The sequence below is a fragment of the Hippopotamus amphibius genome, chromosome 1, assembly GCF_030028045.1.
Source record: "Hippopotamus amphibius kiboko isolate mHipAmp2 chromosome 1, mHipAmp2.hap2, whole genome shotgun sequence".
NCBI lineage: Eukaryota > Metazoa > Chordata > Mammalia > Artiodactyla > Hippopotamidae > Hippopotamus > Hippopotamus amphibius.
In genome coordinates, this window is record NC_080186.1 from 25,685,029 (window position 1) to 25,703,964 (window position 18,936).

Consider the following 18,936-nt stretch of genomic DNA (forward strand, 5'->3'; position numbering starts at 1 on the left):
AATGCTAGCTTATTATTATCTTCGTAAGTGAAAAGGCCCGCACACCTGGAGAGGCAGAGGCTCCCTCTGATCACAGCACTTTGTGTTTACACTTGGTTGGGTGGCTTTAACTTCCCCAGGCACTCTGGGAGGTGGCTGTTAGTCCCACTTTACAGATGAGGCTGCGGCCCTGAGAGGCTGATTCATTTATCCAAGGCCGGGAATCCAGACCTTCTGACTTCCAGCCTTTTTCTCTCCAGGCTTCATGGTGGCTGCCTCTCCGGCATCTATAAAACGAGGATAATCATGCCTTGAAGGAACAAAGGAAAGGGCTTTGGAAAGTCAGAATCTCGCCCAGGCCGAAAGAGATGATTATGTCATTGTCAGCAGCATATACTGACCCGGAAACTCATTCTGACATTTACTAATATTATGGTAGCTAATTCCTCCCTGTGTTACTGCCCGTTCCCCCAGGCGCTTGTGGGATGGGAGCCTCCCCTCCCTGTCCCAGGCACTCCCTGCCCCCCAATATTTACCTTAGAACCGGCCTGTCAGCTCTGCCCTGGCTAAGGTGGGGCTTGCAGTGAGAACAGGAAGGAGGGGGATACCCCTTGTGCAGAGTGGGGTGCAGCGCTGCCGCACTTTGGGCAGAGACTGAGGCTCCTGGCCCTCTCCCCCCACCCCAAGCCCTTAACTTCCTGATACGTAGGGTCACTAAGCCGTTTGGAGTGATACCCGTCTGGGCTCGGCCACTTTCTGGTTGGGTGACCCTGAGCAAGTCACTTTCCCTCCAGCCTCCTTGCGCTCATTTGTAAGAAGGGAATCACACCTGCCTTTCAGGTCTCTTGTTCGTATCCTGCGAGACACTAGAAGGGAAAGTGTTCTGAGAACTGCAGCGCCTCCAGCGGAGAGAGAGAACTCACTTCCCTCTGTCTTGCCTGTAAGAGTAGAATATCTACGCATGCTCAGGATTCTGCTCCTATGGGAAGGCTCTGGTCCCCTCTTGCACTAGTTTGCCCACCGGTACAACACTGAGAAGTTGAGACTTAGGGGCCTCCAAACACCCTGAATCCTGAATCCTGGCTCCAGAGCGAGGCCACCTGGGCAGCTGTGCCCTCCCCCTTCATTCCTCTCCCCTGAGTCAGGCCGGCCTTGCTGTGGGCGCCGCGGCCCCCCGCCCCTTGCTCTGGAATGGGGCATGTTGAGGCCTCACCCGGTGGAGGATGTTGCCAAGACAGTGCGTACGCATGCGCACAGGTGCACATGGCCTTGGTCGGGCGCGGTGGCTCCTGCCCCCGTTCCTCCCTGCCCCAGGGTCAGGAGGGCCCCAGAGCAGTGGGTACATGCCCCTGCCCTCGTGTACACTTAGCCACCCTGCAGGGCCCTGCGTGAATCTGTGCAGTGGTGTGCGTGTGGGGAGGACGTGGACTAGGGAGGCAGGCGTGGGTGTGCTTTGTGGACGTGGTCGCCCGCCTGTGGGGGTGGCCCCAGTGAGACTTTTCGGAGGTTCGGGCTACACACCTCTGCTGGTGGTCTGTATCTAAGCCCTAGAACTTGCAGGTGTGCTTCCTCATGTGCTCTGCGTCTTGGGAGGCGTGGCCGGGAGCAAGGTGTCTTCCCAGATCCGGGAAGCCGCCTCCCCCGGCAGGTAGGGAAGGCGGAGGCTGCGTGGTGAGCCTCAGCCCCAGGCTGCACCTCCGGACTGTGCCGGGGCTGAAGGTCCTGGAACACGGACTCCAAGCGTGGCCGTGGGCAGGGTCCTTCCGCTCTGTGAGCCTCAGTTTCTTTGTGAGGTGCATGCTCTCCACCCGAAACTCAGGTTGCTGAGCTTCTCCCCAAACAAGCTACAGGTGTGTAGACCTGTGCCTGGGGTGGCTCAGAGGGGCCTTAGGCTCTGGCCAAGCCGTGGGTGGGTTGAGGGAAGGGTGGAGGGAAGGGTGTTGCTGGGGGAACCAGATGTTATCAAGTGTGAGAGCCTTGGATCCGGCTGGGGAATTTGCAGCTGTGACCCTGACTGCAAGCTATGGGCCTGGGACCTTGATGAGATGATGCTCCCCCACCCCTGACTTAGCAGAGCTCAGCCCTTAGTTTCTCTGCTGCGGGGCATGACTTTGTCCTGCATGGTTGAAGGCTCCGGTTTCCTAGCCAGCCAGAGCTTGGGAAGTCACCTGGCTCTGTGAGCCTCACAGGTCACTTACCAGGAGAGTATCTTTGAGTACCTGCCTGGAAGGACTGTTGTCAGATCTGTGAGGGCAGAGACTGCCTTCCACCAGCATCTGGCGTGGTGCCTGGCATGAATTAATCACCCTACAAGTGTTGATCTACTGCTCTTTTCTGTTTGAGTGGAACTAATAAGAGGGATGGATGGGTCTGGCCTAAGGGGGAGGGAAGAGGGGAGGGTGTGGTCAAGAAACGTCAAATTTGGGGGGATGATAGGGTCATCCAGACCTTCAGAGAGGAGATCAGGTTTTAGCTGGCACAGTGGGCAGAACGTGGCTTTTGGATTCAAGTGGTCTTGAGTGCGAATGCTGTCCTGCCATTTACCAGCTTTATACATAATGCTTGCCCTCTCTGGCGTCCATTTCCTCACCCGTAAAATGGAGATAAAAGTGCCTGCTTCTTGGGAATTCCCTGGCGATCCCACAAGCCACACAGTGCAGCCAAAAAAAAAAAGGTGCCTACTTCTTGAGTGTTGTTTAGATTTCAGTGATCTGAGGACATGTTATCTAGCCCCACAGAATTTCATTCTCTAGAGCGCAAAGGCTCAGCTGTCTGCATGAGCGGTCCCTGAGAAGTGGCACAGCAAATGGGGAAGGACCACTAGGAGGGTCTTGCAGCATGGGAGTCACTGTGAATTCTTAGATCCTTAGGGACTCACTGAGAAAGGTGCTGTGAGACGGGGGACAGAACTTTATAGTTCACAGACCTTCTCTTCCACAGTCTCAGCTACTCTTTTTTTTTTTTTTCCTTTTGGCGGCACCGTGTGGCATGGCATGCGGGCTCTTAGTTCCCCGACCAGGGATTGAACTCCTGCAGTGGGAGCACAGTCTTAACCACTGGACCACCAGGGAAGTCCCTCAGCTACTCCTTTTGGAGTTGCCAGGGGGAATCTCTTTTAACACTGTCAATACTCAGCTTAACCTTTAATACTGACCTCTTGGGGTTTTTGAATAAAATCCAGACTCTGCTAAGACCTGTGAGGCCCTACCTGATCTGGCTCCTGCCTCTTCTCGTCTGCCATTCTTTCCCTTGTTCACCATATTCCAGCCACACTGGCTGGCCTCCTCTCTGGTCTGGGAAAACCACCCCACCACTCCTGCCTCAAGGCCTTTATGCTTGCTCTTGCCTCTTTTTCTTTATAAATAAATAAATAAGTAAAAGTTTATTTATTTATTTGGCTGTGCCGGGTCTTAGTTGTGGCACACATGAACTTTAGTTGTGGCATGTGGGATCTAGTTCCCTGACCAGGGATTGAATCCAGGCCCCCTGCATTGGGAGCTCGGAGTCTTAGCCACTGGACCACCAGGAAAGTTCCTGCTGTTGCCTCTTTCTAGAAGGTTCTGTGTCCAGCACTTGCCTTGGTTGACTCCTCCTCATTCTTTTTTATTTTATTTTATTTTATTTTATTTTATTTTATTTTATTTTATTTTATTTTATTTTATTTTTGGGGGGGGGGTACACCAGGTTCAATCAACTGTTTTTATACACATATCCCCGTATTCTCCTCATTCTTTAGTTCTCAGTTCCAATAGCCTTTCCTTGATGCCCCCTAAAGGCACCCACTTCTTATCACATCTTTTCAGCCCTCCCTATCTAAAATTATTTTGCTATTTTACCTCATTCATGTGTTCTCAAATATTTATTGAACTCAGAGTATGTGCCAGATGTTAGGGATATACTGGTGAACAAGATAAAAGTTCTCCGTTAGCTGTGGTGCCTAGTACTAGTTAAATAAATATTTGCTGATTAAATGAATGGCTACAACAGTCTTATAAAGAGGAGTTATTAGTCTTGTTTCCATATGAGGGCATGACTTGTATGTGCTGGAGTTGGTTTTGAACCTGGATCTGACGTCCCTCCAGATACCTCCCTGGCTGCCCCCCACTTTCACTGCCCTCACCTATGGCTCATTCTGTTCTCCCTGCCTGGTGATCCAAGAGGGTCACTGAGTCACAGAGTGAGGCCACTGGGAAGAATCCTGGGCTGGAGGAGCGAGAGGTCTGTGTTGAAGGCCTGCCTCTGTTGTGTGGCCTTGGAGAGTTCACAGTGCTCTTCTGGCTGTTGATGTCGCATCACTAAAGTGGGAGGAGAGTCCTTTGGAAAGTCTGGGGCTGAACGTGCACATGAGGGGTTGTGAGCACCAGCCACTGTGATTCCGCTCTGGGCATCTCCCTGGCTTCCCAGCACTGTGTCCTGGGCTGGCTTCTACTCCTCCAGGGACCTCTGCCAGTGGCCTTGCCATCCCCATAGGCGGTCCTGGGCTTCTGCCTGGCTGCTTCATGCTGTGAGCTCCTTCCCCAGGGAATCACCCTCACCAGCCAGGAGGACTTGGGGGTGGGCACCATGCCAAGTCTAGTCTAGTGGCTCTTCCACCTACCATCTGGCAGCTGGGGCCCTTGCCTTAGCTCTGGCTCCTGACTGTGTAGAAAAGGACTTGGGGACAGGGGTAGTGGGCTGCCCTTGGAATTGAGTATCTTGGCCCCCCCCCCCCCCCAGTCATCCTCTCCACAAGAGCCGAGCACCCAGAGACTCCAGGCCTCAGTTTCCCTGTCGGAGTCTGGGAGAGTTCATGCCCCTGCACTGCACTCGAGGGGCGGGGTCGGCGGATGGGCGGGATCAGTGGTGAAGGTGGGAGGAGGACCTGGAGAGCAGCCCCTCCCCCGCCGCTGCCTGGAGCCGGCGCTCTGCAGCTGGGCGGGCAGACTCATCCCCTGAGCTCTGCGTTATGGTGAGGGCACCGCCCGGCCTTCTGGAGAGGTCAGCGTAGGGGACGGTCCGCGTGGCCCCCGCAGTCATGGTGGTGTTCCTGGGCCGCCACCTCCCGGCGCTCCTCGGGCTCTTTAAGAAGAAGGGTGAGTGGGTGTGGCGGGGGGCGTGTGTGGAATGAGGGATTCCCCGACACCCCCCCCATTTGCCAGACCCTTATGTAGAATGGGGGATCATGGCTGGGCAGGTAATGGGGTGGGGGATGGGGGCAGGAAATGAGGCCAGACTCCCCTGTCTGCCGCGGTACCTTTGTCCAGCTGCTTTCCCACTGCCTTTGTCTGATCTCTGCTTGTGTTTGGGAGGATGGCTTCTAGGTGTCTCTGACCTTGAAGCCTGCAATCCTTGGGCAAGATTGCCTTCCTCCAGGGGTACTCACGCTTTACTGCGCACATCTCCATACCTCAGTTCCAAGACGTAGTGCACCCACTCCCAGCTCAGCTCAGTGTGTGTGTGTGTGGGAGGACAGGATGGGGGAGCACGGTAGAGAGGAAAGTGAAAGTTGGGGAGCATATCAGGGAAATGTTTAGAGGCCCGGGGGTGAAATGTTGAGGGGAGGGGCTTATGCCCACTTCCTTCTCCTAGGAACTGGGCTTTCAGGCCTGGATTAAGATGTGGGGGCCAGAGCTTATTAGACTTTTTGGGGGGCCAGAGGACCCCCAGTTTGAGTGTGATTCAGGAGTCCCCTCTGGGAACCTGGAGTTTAGTCTTGTCTCTGTCTGACTCCGATTTGCTGGGTGACCTTCTTAGACAAGATCTTACCTCTTTGAGTCTGTTTGTGGACTTGTAAAATCAGGAGGTTAGGGACAGGATCACTGAGAGACCTCCTCGCTCTGAGCTTGTGGGATTCCTGAGGATTCCCTGGGCAGGAGCTTGGCAGTTGAAGAATGGCCTGAGGAAGAAGAAAGAGGCAATTCGGGTGTTTGAATTGAAGACCCTAATCTTGGGGCGTGGCCCTTTAAAGGGCTTGTTTTGTTCCTGTCCCTCCACAAGGTGCTGCCAAGGTCATGTGACCCTCCCAGAGCTTTTGCTTATGTTGTGGGTTCCATTTAAAGGGGGGCTGGGGCTGCAAAGTGCTGACACAGCCCCCTATTCCCAGGATTAGGTGACCAGCTCCTCCATGGGCGGGGCCTGTAACAAGATCCTTTGTAATGGATCCCTGGCTCCTCTGCCCAGGGCCCTGGGCCTCCAGGAGAGGGGGATACCTGGGACTGTCCCCAGAAGAAGCTGGAGCTGCCTCATCTGGGATTGGGGGGGCGGGCGTCCCTCTTTCCCCCTCCCCTGCCTATCCTTCCACTAAGGGACAGCCACATGGGTGAGTAGGGGACCCAAGAGGCCATATCCTTGGTTTAGTGCACACCCCAGGACTTCCTGGGAATCTGGTTATGGCCTTTGTTTGTGCCCACCCCTTCCTAGTGTCCCCTGTGTCTTTTTCTTGGACCTGGGCCAAGAGGGTGTACAAAAAGGTGGTTTATTTTCCTGTAAAGTGGAGTTCAGGATCTGGAGACAAGAGAAATGTATTTGCTATGGGCTGTGTGTACACTGAAGTGTCTTGCATGGGCCCCTGAGTGACAGTTGTGTGTGTATTTGGGTACTGTTTGTGTATATACAGAATGGGGACTGTGGGTGTCATGTGTATATGTGGCGGCTGGGTGTGCTCTGCTGTGGGTACACAGATGTGGTTATACTTGGATGCTATTTGTTTGTATACATACTGAATGAAGCCTGTGGGTGTTGTGTGCATATATGGTGGGCATGTGTACCCTGGGTATGCTGCCTTAAATGGGGCCCTTTGTGTGGTATGGGTGCTCAGATATATGTACACTTGGATATAGCTTGTGTACTTGGGGGCTGTGTATTGAGTGTATACCCCAGGCCTGTGGGATGTGAGTACAGACTGGAGGAAGTGGGCATTGCATGTATGTGCAGGTGCCCTGTGCACTCTGGGGACTGTGGGTGGCCTTGTTGCAGAGCCTGTGCATTCCCAGAGCCCAGATGCCTTTGGGCCTCACTTTCCTTCCTCCTCCATCCCACCAGGCTCTGCCAAGGCTGAGAGTGACAAACGACAAAGTGTAGGGCCCGGCCAGGGGCCTGGGTCTGTAGTGGATGAACACCAGGACAATGTCTTCTTCCCCAGTGGGCGACCGCCTCACCTGGAAGAGCTACACACGCAGGCCCAGGAGGGGCTCCGTTCCCTCCAGCACCAAGGTAGCATCCTCCTCCACCCTCCAGTGCTAGTTTCAGCTCCCAAAGTCTAGAGGCCTAGCTCAAGATAACCTTTCTGGTGTCTTTCAGAAAAACAGAAACTGAGCAAGAGTGCCTGGGACCATGGAGACACCCAGAGCATCCAGGTGAGCCCTGCCCCCAGCTCAGCCCTGACTGTATTTCTCCCTCCCTGCTTGACCTGTGGCATGTCTTTGAACCCTTCCGGATCTGTTTCCTTTCTGTATCATGAAGGGCTAGACTGGATGCCTCCTGAGGGCTGGTCCAGGGTAGCACTAGCCTGCTCAGTGCTAAGTGATGCTGGGGCAGGTTCGGGGGGGGGGAGGTGAATCTGAGTCAGAAGTTACAAAGGAGAGCCTGAGGAGGCAAGGGTAAGCTCCACTCACACCTCTGGGCTGATCCTGGGTCTGAGGCCAGGGCCTGATCCTTCTTCCCCCAACAGTCCTCCCGGACCGGGCCGGATGATGATAGCATCTCCTTCTGCAGCCAGACCACGTCCTACACGGCTGAGAGCTCTACGGCAGAGGACGCTCTCTCCATCCGTTCTGAGATGATCCAGCGCAAAGGTGTCCGCTCACCAGCCGGGGTTTTTGGGCAGGGGAGTGGGTGATGGGCCCCCAGCCCCTGTAGCTTTCCCTTTTCCTCCTGACCTAGTGTTTCCCAAGACTCTCTGATTCAGTGAATTCAGGAAGCCTAGTACCCTGTGTCCTCTTGGAGGTTCATGATGAACATTAACTGAAAAGCAGGACGGTTACGAGTTGAGAAACATGGGTTTGAACCTCGTGTGGCTATTTACAGCTGTGTGATCTTGGACCAACCCTTTACCTCTCTGTGCTTCTGTTTGATGTTCTATAAAAAGGAGGATAAGAATACTTACCTTCTTGGAATGAATGCCAAGTGTTTATGCTAACACATAATAAGTGTTCACTAAGTGGAAATTATTATTGACCTAGTGAAGCCTTCCAGAAGGCTTGCAGAAAAGCGTCTAGCTTCATTTAACCCAGCTTTGCCCACGCCTACTTGACTGTGGAAATCTTTTTTCACAGAGCTCTCCTTAATAGTCTATAAAAGTTGTGCTCTGCAGAATGTGCCCCGAGACCTGCTCTAACAGTTTCTCTCCCCTGGACTGGCCCCCAGGCTCCACCTTCAGACCCCATGACTCATTTCCCAAGGCATCTGGAAGGTCAGGGCGGCGGCGGCGGGAGCGGCGGAGCACGGTGCTGGGACTGCCGCAGCACGTCCAGAAGGAACTCGGTGAGCACCTGATGAGGAGGCTGTGGGTGGGGAGCCCCGGCCAAGCCCTCTGCTGACTCCCACGGCCTCCCTGTCCGTTCCAGGCCTGCGGAATGAACGTGAGGCACCAGGTACTCCGCGGCCTCCTGGTCCACGGGATGCTGTACGCATCCCCACGGTGGATGGCCGTCCGGCGGGCCCGGGCTCAGGGCCAGGGGCCAGGGTGTCCCTGCAGGCGCTGGAGGCAGAGGCCGAAGCCGGTGCCCAGGCAGAGGCCATGCTGCAGCGCCACATCGACCGCGTCTACCGGGATGACACGCTCGTTGGCCGGTCCACGGGGGCCCGGCCCCTGCCACTGACCCGGCCCATGTCCCTAGCGGTGCCCGGACTGACCGGAGGGGCAGGGCCTCCAGAACCCCTGAGCCCAGCCATGTCCATCTCGCCCCAGGCCACCTACTTGTCGAAGCTGATCCCGCACGCGGTGCTGCCGCCCACAGTGGACGTGGTGGCCTTGGGCCGCTGCAGCCTGCGCACCCTGAGCCGCTGCAGCCTGCTCTCAGCCAGCCCGGCCTCTGTCCGCTCGCTGGGCCGCTTCTCCTCCGTCTCCAGCCCGCGGCCCCGCAGCCGCCACCCGTCTTCCTCCAGCGACACCTGGAGCCACTCTCAGTCCTCTGAGACCATTGTGTCTGACGGCTCCACCCTCTCCTCTAAGGGTGGCTCTGAGGGCCGGCCAGAGGGCTCTGTGGCCAATGGTAACGCGGCGCCCCCTCCCCAAGGCGGCAGCGGGAGGGGCTCTCCCAGCGGGGGCAGCACTGCCGAGGCCTCGGACACTGTCAGCATTCGGAGTGGTAGCCAGCTGTCCGGCCGGAGTGTGTCCCTACGTAAGCTGAAGCGGCCCCCGCCACCTCCCCGCCGGACCCACTCACTCCATCAGCGCAGCTCAGCGGCACCTGATGGGCCCTTGGGGCTGCCTCCCAAGCCCGAGCGGAAGCAGCAGCCACAGCTGCCCCGGCCGCCCACCACTGGCGGCTCGGAAGGGATGGGGGCAGCACCCTGTCCGTCTAGCTCAGCAGGCAGCTGGGTGCCTGGCTTGTCTCCAGGTGGCTCCCGGCGCCCCCCACGCTCCCCAGAACGGACACTCTCACCCTCCAGTGGATACTCAAGCCAAAGTGGTACCCCTACCCTCCCTCCCAAGGGTCTTGCAGGGGCTCCTGCTTCCCCAGGCAAGGCCCAACCCCCTAAACCAGAGCGTGTCACTTCCCTTCGATCTCCTGGGGCCTCCGTCTCCTCCTCCCTCACGTCCCTATGTTCCTCCTCCTCTGATCCTGCACCCTCAGACCGCTCTGGTCCACACATGTCGACTGCCCTGGGTGACAGGTTTGTCATACCTCCTCACCCCAAGGTGCCCGCCCCCTTCTCCCCACCTCCCTCTAAGCCCAAGAGCCCAAACCAAGCTGCCTCTGCTCCAGCTGCCTCTGCCGTGGTCCCTGGGCCCATCTCTATCACTGCTGCCAGTCCCGCGTCCCCACCCGCTCCCCAGACATCCCTAGCCCCACCTCAGGCATCCCCTGTTGCTGCCAAAGACCAGTCACCCCCACCGTCCCCACCCCCATCTTATCATCCCCCCCCCCCACCCACTAAGAAGCCGGAGACGGTTGAGGACGCCCTGTCTGCCCCAGAGACTGCTGAGGAGCCCCTCCAAGATCCCAGCTGGCCCCCACCCCCGCCTCCTGCACCAGAGGAGCAGGACCTGTCCATGGCGGACTTCCCTCCACCCGAGGAGGCCTTTTTCTCTGTGGCTGGCCCTGAGCCTGCAGACCCTCCGCAGCCCCCGGAGCCCTCCTTAGCTGCTGTCCCTTTCCAGAGCCAGCCCTGTGGCGCCCCCGGTCCCCCTCCAGCTCCATCAGCCCCACCCGCTGCTGGTTCCCTCACAGGCCTTCAGGCCAAGGTCCCTCGGAGGGAACCCGTGGGCTGCAGCAAGGGTGGCGGCCTTCCCAGGGAGGATGCTGGTGCACCCCTGGTCACACCCTCACTCCTGCAGATGGTTCGGCTGCGCTCTGTAGGCGCTCCCACAGTGGCTTCAAATCCAGCGTCGGGGCCGTCGGCCCCCCAGAAGCCACTGCGAAGGGCCCTGTCGGGGCGGGCCAGCCCAGCGCCGGCCCCCTCCTCGGGTCTCCATGCTGCTGTTCGGCTCAAGGCCTCCAACCTGGCTGCCAGCGTGGGACCTGTGAGTGCCCAGCCCAATGGACCACCTGAGGCAGAGCCGCGGTCCCCTGCCTCTACGGCTAGCTTCATCTTCTCCAAGGGCACCAAGAAGCTGCAGCTGGAGCGGCCCGTGTCCCCTGAGACCCAAGCTGACCTCCAGCGGAACCTGGTAGCTGAACTTCGGAGCATCTCAGAGCAACGGCCACCCCAGGCCTCAAAGAAGCCACCTAAGGCTCCCCCGCCCGTGGCCCGCAAGCCTTCGGGGGGAGTCCCTCCCCCCCCCTCCCCCAGCGTTCCTCGGGCTGAGCCCCTTACTGCTCCTCCCACCAACGGGCTCCCCCATGCCGAGGACAGGACTAAGGAGGAGCTGGCAGAGAATGGAGGTGTCCTGCAGCTGGTGGGTCTGGAGGAGCAGAAGCTGGGCCTGCCCGGCACAGGTACAGTGGGCAGGGAGGGGTGGGGGTGGGGTGTGGGTCCCATCACTGGTCATGGGAGACAGGTGTCAGAAGTCCTGCCAGTAGAGATTTGCTCTTGGATCTTTAAGATTTTCCTGGTCTCGGGGTGCCTGGGAAGGGTGACCTGTCACCTCTGATGAGGTACACCAAAGGAGCATGGTATGTGGGGCTTTGGAGTCAGACCTACTGAGTTTGAATTCCAACTTTGCCATTTTTATCTACCCATCCTAGCCTCAAGTTCCTCACTGCAAAGCGTGAGGCAGTGATACATTATAGTGGCAGAGGGAACGTTTGTAAAATGTCCAGCCCAGTGCTGCTGTCGTGGTCAGTAAAGTGAAGGGGCGAGGGTGTGCCCTGGGCTGTTACTGGCCAGAACCAAGCTGGGGGCCCCTTGCTGAGTGTCCCTTGTTTTCCCTCCACAGACCCACAGAAGGAGCTGGTCTGACCCCTGGGCACCTTGCGGGCACTGCTGACCCATCCCAGGAATACAATCTCAGGGACCTGAGCGGCTCAAGGATGCGAGGGTACGGCAGACACGTAACCTAATAGGGAGGACGCCTGCAGCCTTAACCTCCATGGCCTTCGGTATTTACGCAAGCCTGGTGTGGACCCTGTCCTCCAAGTCATGCAGCTCTCATGCCTTTTCCTGAATGGATTCATCTCCGGCAGCCGCCGCGTCAGTCTTGGCCTTAGCCTTGTCTTGCAGGAGGTAGCTGGTGGGAGTGGGGGTCTGCGCCCCCTGCCGGCCTCAAGGCCACAGAGCTGGGAACAGAACACCTCGCTTGAGTTTTTTGTTTTTTTACCTTTGTTTTCACGTCCCAATCATGCACATGCTGTAGTCCAGAATCAAAGCACTTTTGAAAAGTGGCTGCATGTCCGTCCGCCAGGGCCCGCGAAGCCACATTCTGAGGGCCTGTTTACATGGCAGCGGCACCAGTCCCCGGCAGCCAGCCCATGGCTGGGACTCACCTGTCCCCCTCCTCCCATCCAGTGTGCTCCTTTTCTTAGTCCTTGGAGGTGGGCCAGTCATTGTATTCCCATAGGCTTCTCCAGGCTGGAGGCCGGCGTGGGGCTATGGAATTCCAAAGCACAAAAGGTGCAGCAGGGGACAGCCCTCCTGTGCCTCCACTTGCCACCAGCCAGCCTCCTGCCTTCTCGTTCTGCCAGACGCTCCATGCAGGGGACAGGAAGTGGGAGGCTGCCAGGGCCCAAACGGGTGGGGGAGAAAGAACCAGAGGGGAGGTCCACAGGCTCCCTCTGTCCTCTGAGACTGGGAGAATGGAGTAGGGAGTGAGGTCACAGGGCACGTGGCCCCGTCTCACTTGATCGGGTGGGGATGGGTGGGCACGACTCTTCAGAGGCCAGAGTCCATGGGCCATGGCAAAGCTGGATCCCTTTCAGCTCGGCAGGAAGTACTGATGACGTGGATGGAGGGGTGGGTCTGGCAGGGAAAAGCTTATTTGGGCAGTGGGCCCAGACCTGGCCCTATGGATTTCATCCTCTGATCTTTCTTTCCTCTGTGCCAAGCATGTCCTTTCTGCAGCTGCCTTTCAGCACAGCTGGTTCCACTGGGGGGAGCTGACGCTGAGTGACAGGATGGGAAGCCAAAGGTGCATTCTGTTCCAGACTCTTCCCTAGTCAATGAGGGGGCACGCAGCGCTCCTAGGGGCAGGCGGGGTGGTTCCCCGCCTAGACATCAGCCTCTGCTACTGATCTCTTCTCCAGGAATTTTACTAACCTTTCCATTTTCAACCTATGTCACCTATCTCAGTAAGCTGGTTTCTTCACTGGCCTCAGTGCCATGGGGTGGCACTAGTGGGTCCTTCTACCACAGCATGGCTGTCACCAGGGTCACCCTTTGTCTTGATCCTCTTCTGTCAACAGTGACTCAAGCTTGAGCTGGACAAGGAACCTTGCTTTTAGCTGCTTCTCCTCTACCCAGGAGAGAGTTGACCCCCTCCCAGAACATGAGCTAGGAACAGAAGGGATGTGGTCTGAGAGCCCAGGTTCCTCTGGCCCTCTCTCACCACTCTCTTCTCCCTGTAGCTGTAAACCAATGTTCCTGCCGTTTGGGTAATGGCGAGCTGCTGCTGGCTGTGTGTTGCACCTGCCCAGTGAGTCGGGGAAAGAGGACAGTCAGTAAGCCCTGCTCTACTCGGAGCTCCTGACTCAACCCCCTGGGAACCAGGAACCAGGACCAGGCCAAAGCTTCCATGACACCACGCCCCGGCAGCAGCCTCGGAGCTGCTGGAGGTGGGAGGGAGCCCACCTTCTGTCTCTTTCCCTCTCCTCCCTATGTTACTCAAGCTCCTTATCTTCAGTTAGATTCCTCTGAGCTTGTTTCCCCCACTGGGTAGGACAGAGTAGAAAGGAGAAAGGAGGCTTTCCAAGAGGCAATCCTTCTTTGTCCTCTGGGGTAAGTGAGCTTGACCTAGTGCACATGGAGAGACCAAAAGCCTCTGATTTTTAATTTCCATAAAAATGTTAGAGAGAAGTATATATATATATATATATATATTTCTTTAAATTTTTGAGTCTTTGATATGTCTATACAAACAATCTATTCCCTTTGCCCTGAAGCTGGAGTGAGACACATGGAAAAAGCTCTGTGTGGGTTTCATTGGAAGCTGTTAATTAATTAAATGATTAAAACTTGGCTGTGGCTGCTGCTGCTTAATGGGGAGGGTCAGGGTGGTTGTCTGGGCCCACATTTAGAGGAGAAAATGTTCTGGACCCCTAAGTGAGCCTCTTCTGCTTAACACTGCTGAAAGGAAAGTCAACTGTGTGCTCTCCAGCCTAGTCCACCCCCGCCCCCATTACACGGTCAAAAGGCCAAGACACAAGGAGCCCTAGGCTGGGTGAGGGGCCCAGAAGCTGCTACACACTGTGTCCTTCTCTCCTGAGATGTGCAACTCACAGACAGGTCCCATCCAGACACCCTTGTTCAGATACTTTATTTGAATTTATGACAGTGATGCTTCGTGGTTCTGACTGAAATGCCTAATGGAGAAGTACCCCACCCTCCCTGAAGAAAGAACCAGGCTGTGCCATCCACCAACATGCAGCTGGCTAAGGAAGCGCTCCGCCTAGCAGGATCAAAGGACATTCCAGGGGCCCTGGGGCAGGCTCTGCCCCCCAGTGCCAAGCCTTCAGGGTTGGCAGGCATGGGGGAAAGCTGCCAGCCATTTGGTAGACCACTAGGTTCTCTGTTTTCCCTTCCCTTCCCTTTTCAAAGCCCACAGTTTCCTGTTGGGGAGAGGCTGTAATTAGCTCAGTTCAGGCACCAGACCCCAGGCAGAGGCACAGCTGCTGGGATAACTCTAGGAAAACTGGAAACCAATATTTTTCCAATTAGAAGGATTATGGCATAAACTTTTTCTGAGTTATGTTATATTGAAACCAGATTTGTCAGGTCAGCTGCCAAGGGAAGAAGGTAGGGCGGGACTCCCTGCACTGCCCCGCCCTCAGCACTACCTGGGAGGTCAGCCTCTCCCTGCAGTCAGACAGGGTGATCATGGATCCTGGGGAGGCTGAGCTGCTCCTCACCATATCTTGCACCTAACAGAGTCCCAAACTTCCTGCTTCAGTGTCCTGGGAGATGGGTAAGCAGGTGATGGACGGAACAAATTAAGGAGACAGGAGATGACTCAGGATGATGAGAGAAGGGAGGAAGATGCCAGGTTGGCTAGCTGATGTTCCCTCCTTTCAGCGATTTACAGGAGATGGACCCTAGCTTGGTCATGAAGTTGATATGCTTCCACTGTGCGATGCACTCCTCAGAAATTTTAAAGTCAGCCTGGACAAGAAAAACAGCAACAAAAAAAGTGATTATAGTGATGGTGGCAGGACTACAAGAAAACAAAGACTCATACTATTAGTAGTATAAAGTGACAACTTCTCTAAGAGAGCAGTTTGTGAAAAGCTTTCATTTCAAGGTAGTCCTATCTTTTGCCTAAGGTAAGTTCGTTTTAGGGATTTAGTTTAAAAAAATAATCATGAATAAGTACCAAGACATCCATCATAGTATTCTAAGAGTGAAAAACTGTGAACAACCTCAGTGTCTAATAAGGTTTTGGGTAAATTATGATCATTATGATATAATACTACACACACAAACGGTTCTCTCGAAGTCCTCAATATTTAAAAAGATGGGGAAATTTTTGAGGCATAAAGTTAAATAAAAAAAGAGTAAACATATGGTATGACTCAAACTATAAATATATTATCATTATGCATAGAAAAAGCCCAGAAGGAAATAATCACTAGTGACATTTTTCAGCATCTCTAGGTAGCAGGACTATGGATGTTTTATTTTCTTCATTTACCCCCTACATTTTAGACATTTCTACAATGAAAATTTATTTTATAGCCAGAAAGAAATCAGTTGATTCAAAACATCAGCCTGGAATACTAGGAAAGGAGGGAGTGGACAAAGCCATTTGCCACTTGCAGAAGGATGGAGAGGTAGAAACCACTCTAAATGCCCTCCAGAAACACCGTCTAGTTGAGGAAACAAGGTATTAACTAGAAAAAGTCACATAGGTAGTGTTAGTTCCACAAGGAGAGTGAATCTCTACTGCTTTATTCATTGATGTAGTCCAAGTACCTAGAACAGTGCCAGACATACACATTAAGGTGCTGAATGAATGAATGAATTCTGGACAGGCCATGTGAGGCAATGCCCATCAGGGCAAAGAGAACGAGTGCTCTCAGATCAACATGGGCAGGAGGGATCCCAGGAGGGCTCTGATCCTGGCTCCATCACTTTCAGTGACCCTGTGTGGCCTTGGCAGGTATCCTGCCAGACAAATTGGGGATCATTTCCTCTCACAGACTGAAGATCAAATGAGGAAATGTCTCAAGTCCCTCACACAGTGCCTCAGTCTGTTAGTGCTCAGTACCTGTGAGGGCCCATGGGCTCCTCAGGCACCTCATTTGATAGGTCTGGAATGAAGAAGGAAGAGAGGGGCTTAGATGCAGGAAGGCCCAGCTGGGAAAAGGGCAGGTGTGGATTCAGTAACGGAGCAATCTGGGGACAGTCCAGGCAGTGCTGGTGAGAGGGGAAAAGTTACCTGCAATTTCTCAAAGACTTTCTTCTTGGGCTTAAGCTCTTCATCTGGTTGGCCCTCCTCATAGCCCTTCACAAACACTTGCTCACCTGGGGCAGAGCAGGCAGGAGGGTCCAGAGGCTCAACCTTGCGGCTTGCCCCATCTCTGGGAAGACACACAGGACAGGAAGAGAGTGAGGCTCTGGGTGGCTTCCAGCTGCCGTGGAGGCCAAAGTATTGGGGCCTTCACCTAGGGGGCCCTAATGGCATTTAGGGCACCCTCAGTGCCAGAGCCCCAGGAGTTCCTCACTGCTGTACTACGTCTCTGGATATCACCAGCATTGGGTTAACCATGGCTAAACTGAAATTCTATGTCAGAAGCGATTCCAGAATCCGGGCTTTTAGGGGAGGAAGTATATGACATAACAGCCAATGAAATGGGTCTGAATCCTGGTTTCACCTCTTACTAGTAGTGAGACCTGAGCATGCACACAGCTTCGAATCTTCAATTTCTGTTTTAATAAAGTTAACTTTAGGTAAAGTGCTTCATCCATGGTTCTTGTACAATAAATAATTCTTCCATGCATCATTTTTTGGGTAGTGTTCTCAGGGCCTCCACCTGGCATGTGGAGGGGCAGCATGTGGGCTAATCCCCCCTCTTCCTGGCCTTCCAGGGCCCTGCACCCCCCACCCCTCCAAGTCCTCACTCACACAGAAGCACACAGGAGCATGCCTTGGGACTCAACTCCCCTCATCTTCTGGGGTTTCATGTTGCAGAGCACCACCACCAGCCTGTCCTGCAGTTCCTCCTTGGGCACAAACTGCACCAGGCCGCTCACTACGGTCCGTGGCTCAGCTTCCCCGACATCAACTTTCTCCACATACAGGCTGTCTGCATCCGGGTGCTGCCAGCAAGAGATGTCAGTCTCAGAGAGAATCATAATGGAATATAGCACAGGCCTGGTGAACCCTCTGACTCCAGAAAGGGGCAACCACTCCCTATAGAGGCCCTGGAGGAACCCTCTAGAGCAACTCTCCAGGTCCCAGGCATCAGATGAGAAGAGGCTCTGAAGAGGCAGATTTGAGTAACACGAGCCTGATTACTTATGTCAGAGGCGGAAGGAACCTCTGACAGAGATTACAGTGGCCGGGACTGCCTGGGTGGCCATCATTATGGCCATGTGCGCACCAGATCAATCCAGCCCCGGGGGCACTGCAAAATGGGGGCCAGCTGCTGGCCTCACCATTCGAAACAAGAGCATCAGCAGCTATTTCAAGGTAGTTTCGGTGGTTGGTCTATATGGTGAAAAGCAAATCAATACTAGGAGAAAAAAATACCCAGACCACTCATCCCAGGCCACTGGCTGCATAGCCTCTGCCTCGGGGAGAAAGGAAGTCCTTCTCCCTTCACCATTTTGCAGGGTGGGGAGAGGGAAGGACAAAGTGGCTGATTCAAGATAAGGCCCTGAAGCTAGTCCAGACAAGCTGGGAGACCAGGTGAGTCCAGCAGACTGGAGCTGATGGAGAAACAAGCTCCTTCTGACTAGCACCCTCTCCATACTCCGAGTTCCTGGTTGTCTTTGGTTGCATAGGTCCAGAGAGAGCAAAGGGAAAAGCCTGACGCCTGGAATTAAATGCCTGGGATCTGACTTGCAATACGACCTCAGGGATGTTACTTCCCATCCCAGGCCAGATTTCCTCCAGATAGAAGCAGACAAACCTGACCCCTGTCTGCCTCTCCAGGATGTGGTGTAAAATGAGTACCTTGTCCACACTAATGACTCTCCCCACACGGATATCCAGCCGGGATGGGATGACCTCCTCTGGTTCCGAATTCTTGGCTGGGCCTTTGGCAACTGGCTCTGGGGATGAGAAGAACCCAAGGCTCAGAACTCTCCCCCTTCCCAAGACAGGTCAGCTGCTGATCCCCCTGAATGAAGACACTAGCAGGACTTAGTGCAGAATCCCCAGAATTTACCCACTGAATTATACCTTCTTTAAAAGAGAGGCGGCAGCCTTTGAGAAGGAACATGCCAGATTTCATCTCTCTCTCCCTCAGGTATTGGGCTGGAGGGGAGGGGAGGGGCCAAGTGTAGCTGGGCCGCCATTCACGCATTCCACATACGTGTACTGAGCCTTTTCTGGGAGGGCCACACAAGGCTATCAATGTTAACATCTCAGCATCATCAATACATGGCTGGCCAACTAAGAGGCAGTCAGGAGCACGCAGAAGGGAACTGGGCGAATCTAGAGATGAGCTTCCCTGAGAAACTGCAGGCCCTGCCCGAGCAGCTGTGTTACCCTCATGGTCTAACCCAACTGGTCTCCTTAACTGAAGAGGCGGATTTCACGAAAGGATCAAAGTATGTGTCTCACACCAGCACTCACAGCAGTTGTTGGTACAGCAGGATGTAATCGCTTCATAGCACCAACCAAACCAAATTCAAAATGACTGGAGTTCCATTCCAGTACTCAATGGGGCGTGACATTCCTGCACTTCAGACCACCCCCCCGCCCCGCCCCGTTTCTTGGGCCTGAATTGAAGACAGATCCTTTTCTGAGGCCCACTGACAGGCTCTCTACCTGATGGTGTCACGCCCCCTCCCCGGCCCAGCCCCTCCCCAGCCAGCCTTACTCTGCTTTGAAGGATCTGGGTAGGCCGCGCTGGACAGTTTCTTTAGTGCAGGGGTATTAAACTTTTCCCGAATGGGATCCAGCAACTTGTTCAGGGCGACTTCAACAGAATTCTTTAGATCTCCAGGGTGTACAACCTGCAAGTGTACAAGGCCAGGTAAGAAGGGACAGCGGAA

The 18,936-nt window shown here is 54.9% G+C and overlaps 2 protein-coding genes across 5 annotated transcripts in view; one reads left to right on the forward strand and one right to left on the reverse strand.

Moving 5' to 3' along the window:
• Window positions 1-13,734, forward strand: part of KIAA1522 (KIAA1522 ortholog) — a 28,596-nt gene extending 14,862 nt beyond the window's left edge. For 2 of the 3 annotated variants that reach the window (XM_057704159.1, XM_057704164.1), the window contains exons 2-7: window positions 7,000-7,170; window positions 7,258-7,313; window positions 7,628-7,751; window positions 8,323-8,439; window positions 8,523-11,060; window positions 11,501-13,734. In XM_057704159.1, the coding sequence (XP_057560142.1) occupies window positions 7,000-7,170; window positions 7,258-7,313; window positions 7,628-7,751; window positions 8,323-8,439; window positions 8,523-11,060; window positions 11,501-11,523 (3,029 nt within the window). In that variant the 3' untranslated portion in view covers window positions 11,524-13,734. Of the gene's footprint in view, window positions 1-4,884; window positions 5,052-6,999; window positions 7,171-7,257; window positions 7,314-7,627; window positions 7,752-8,322; window positions 8,440-8,522; window positions 11,061-11,500 lie in introns of those variants that run through there. The other variant, XM_057704168.1, reaches the window with a different exon arrangement.
• A 283-nt stretch (window positions 13,735-14,017) lies between these two features.
• Window positions 14,018-18,936, reverse strand: part of YARS1 (tyrosyl-tRNA synthetase 1) — a 30,005-nt gene continuing 25,086 nt past the window's right edge. For both annotated transcript variants that reach the window (XM_057704175.1, XM_057704180.1), the window contains exons 9-13: window positions 18,762-18,897; window positions 17,891-17,988; window positions 16,838-17,031; window positions 16,151-16,292; window positions 14,018-14,874 (exon numbers count right to left, since the gene is read on the reverse strand). In XM_057704175.1, coding sequence (XP_057560158.1) covers window positions 14,764-14,874; window positions 16,151-16,292; window positions 16,838-17,031; window positions 17,891-17,988; window positions 18,762-18,897 — 681 coding nt within the window. In that variant the 3' untranslated portion in view covers window positions 14,018-14,763. The remainder of the gene's footprint in view (window positions 14,875-16,150; window positions 16,293-16,837; window positions 17,032-17,890; window positions 17,989-18,761; window positions 18,898-18,936) is intronic.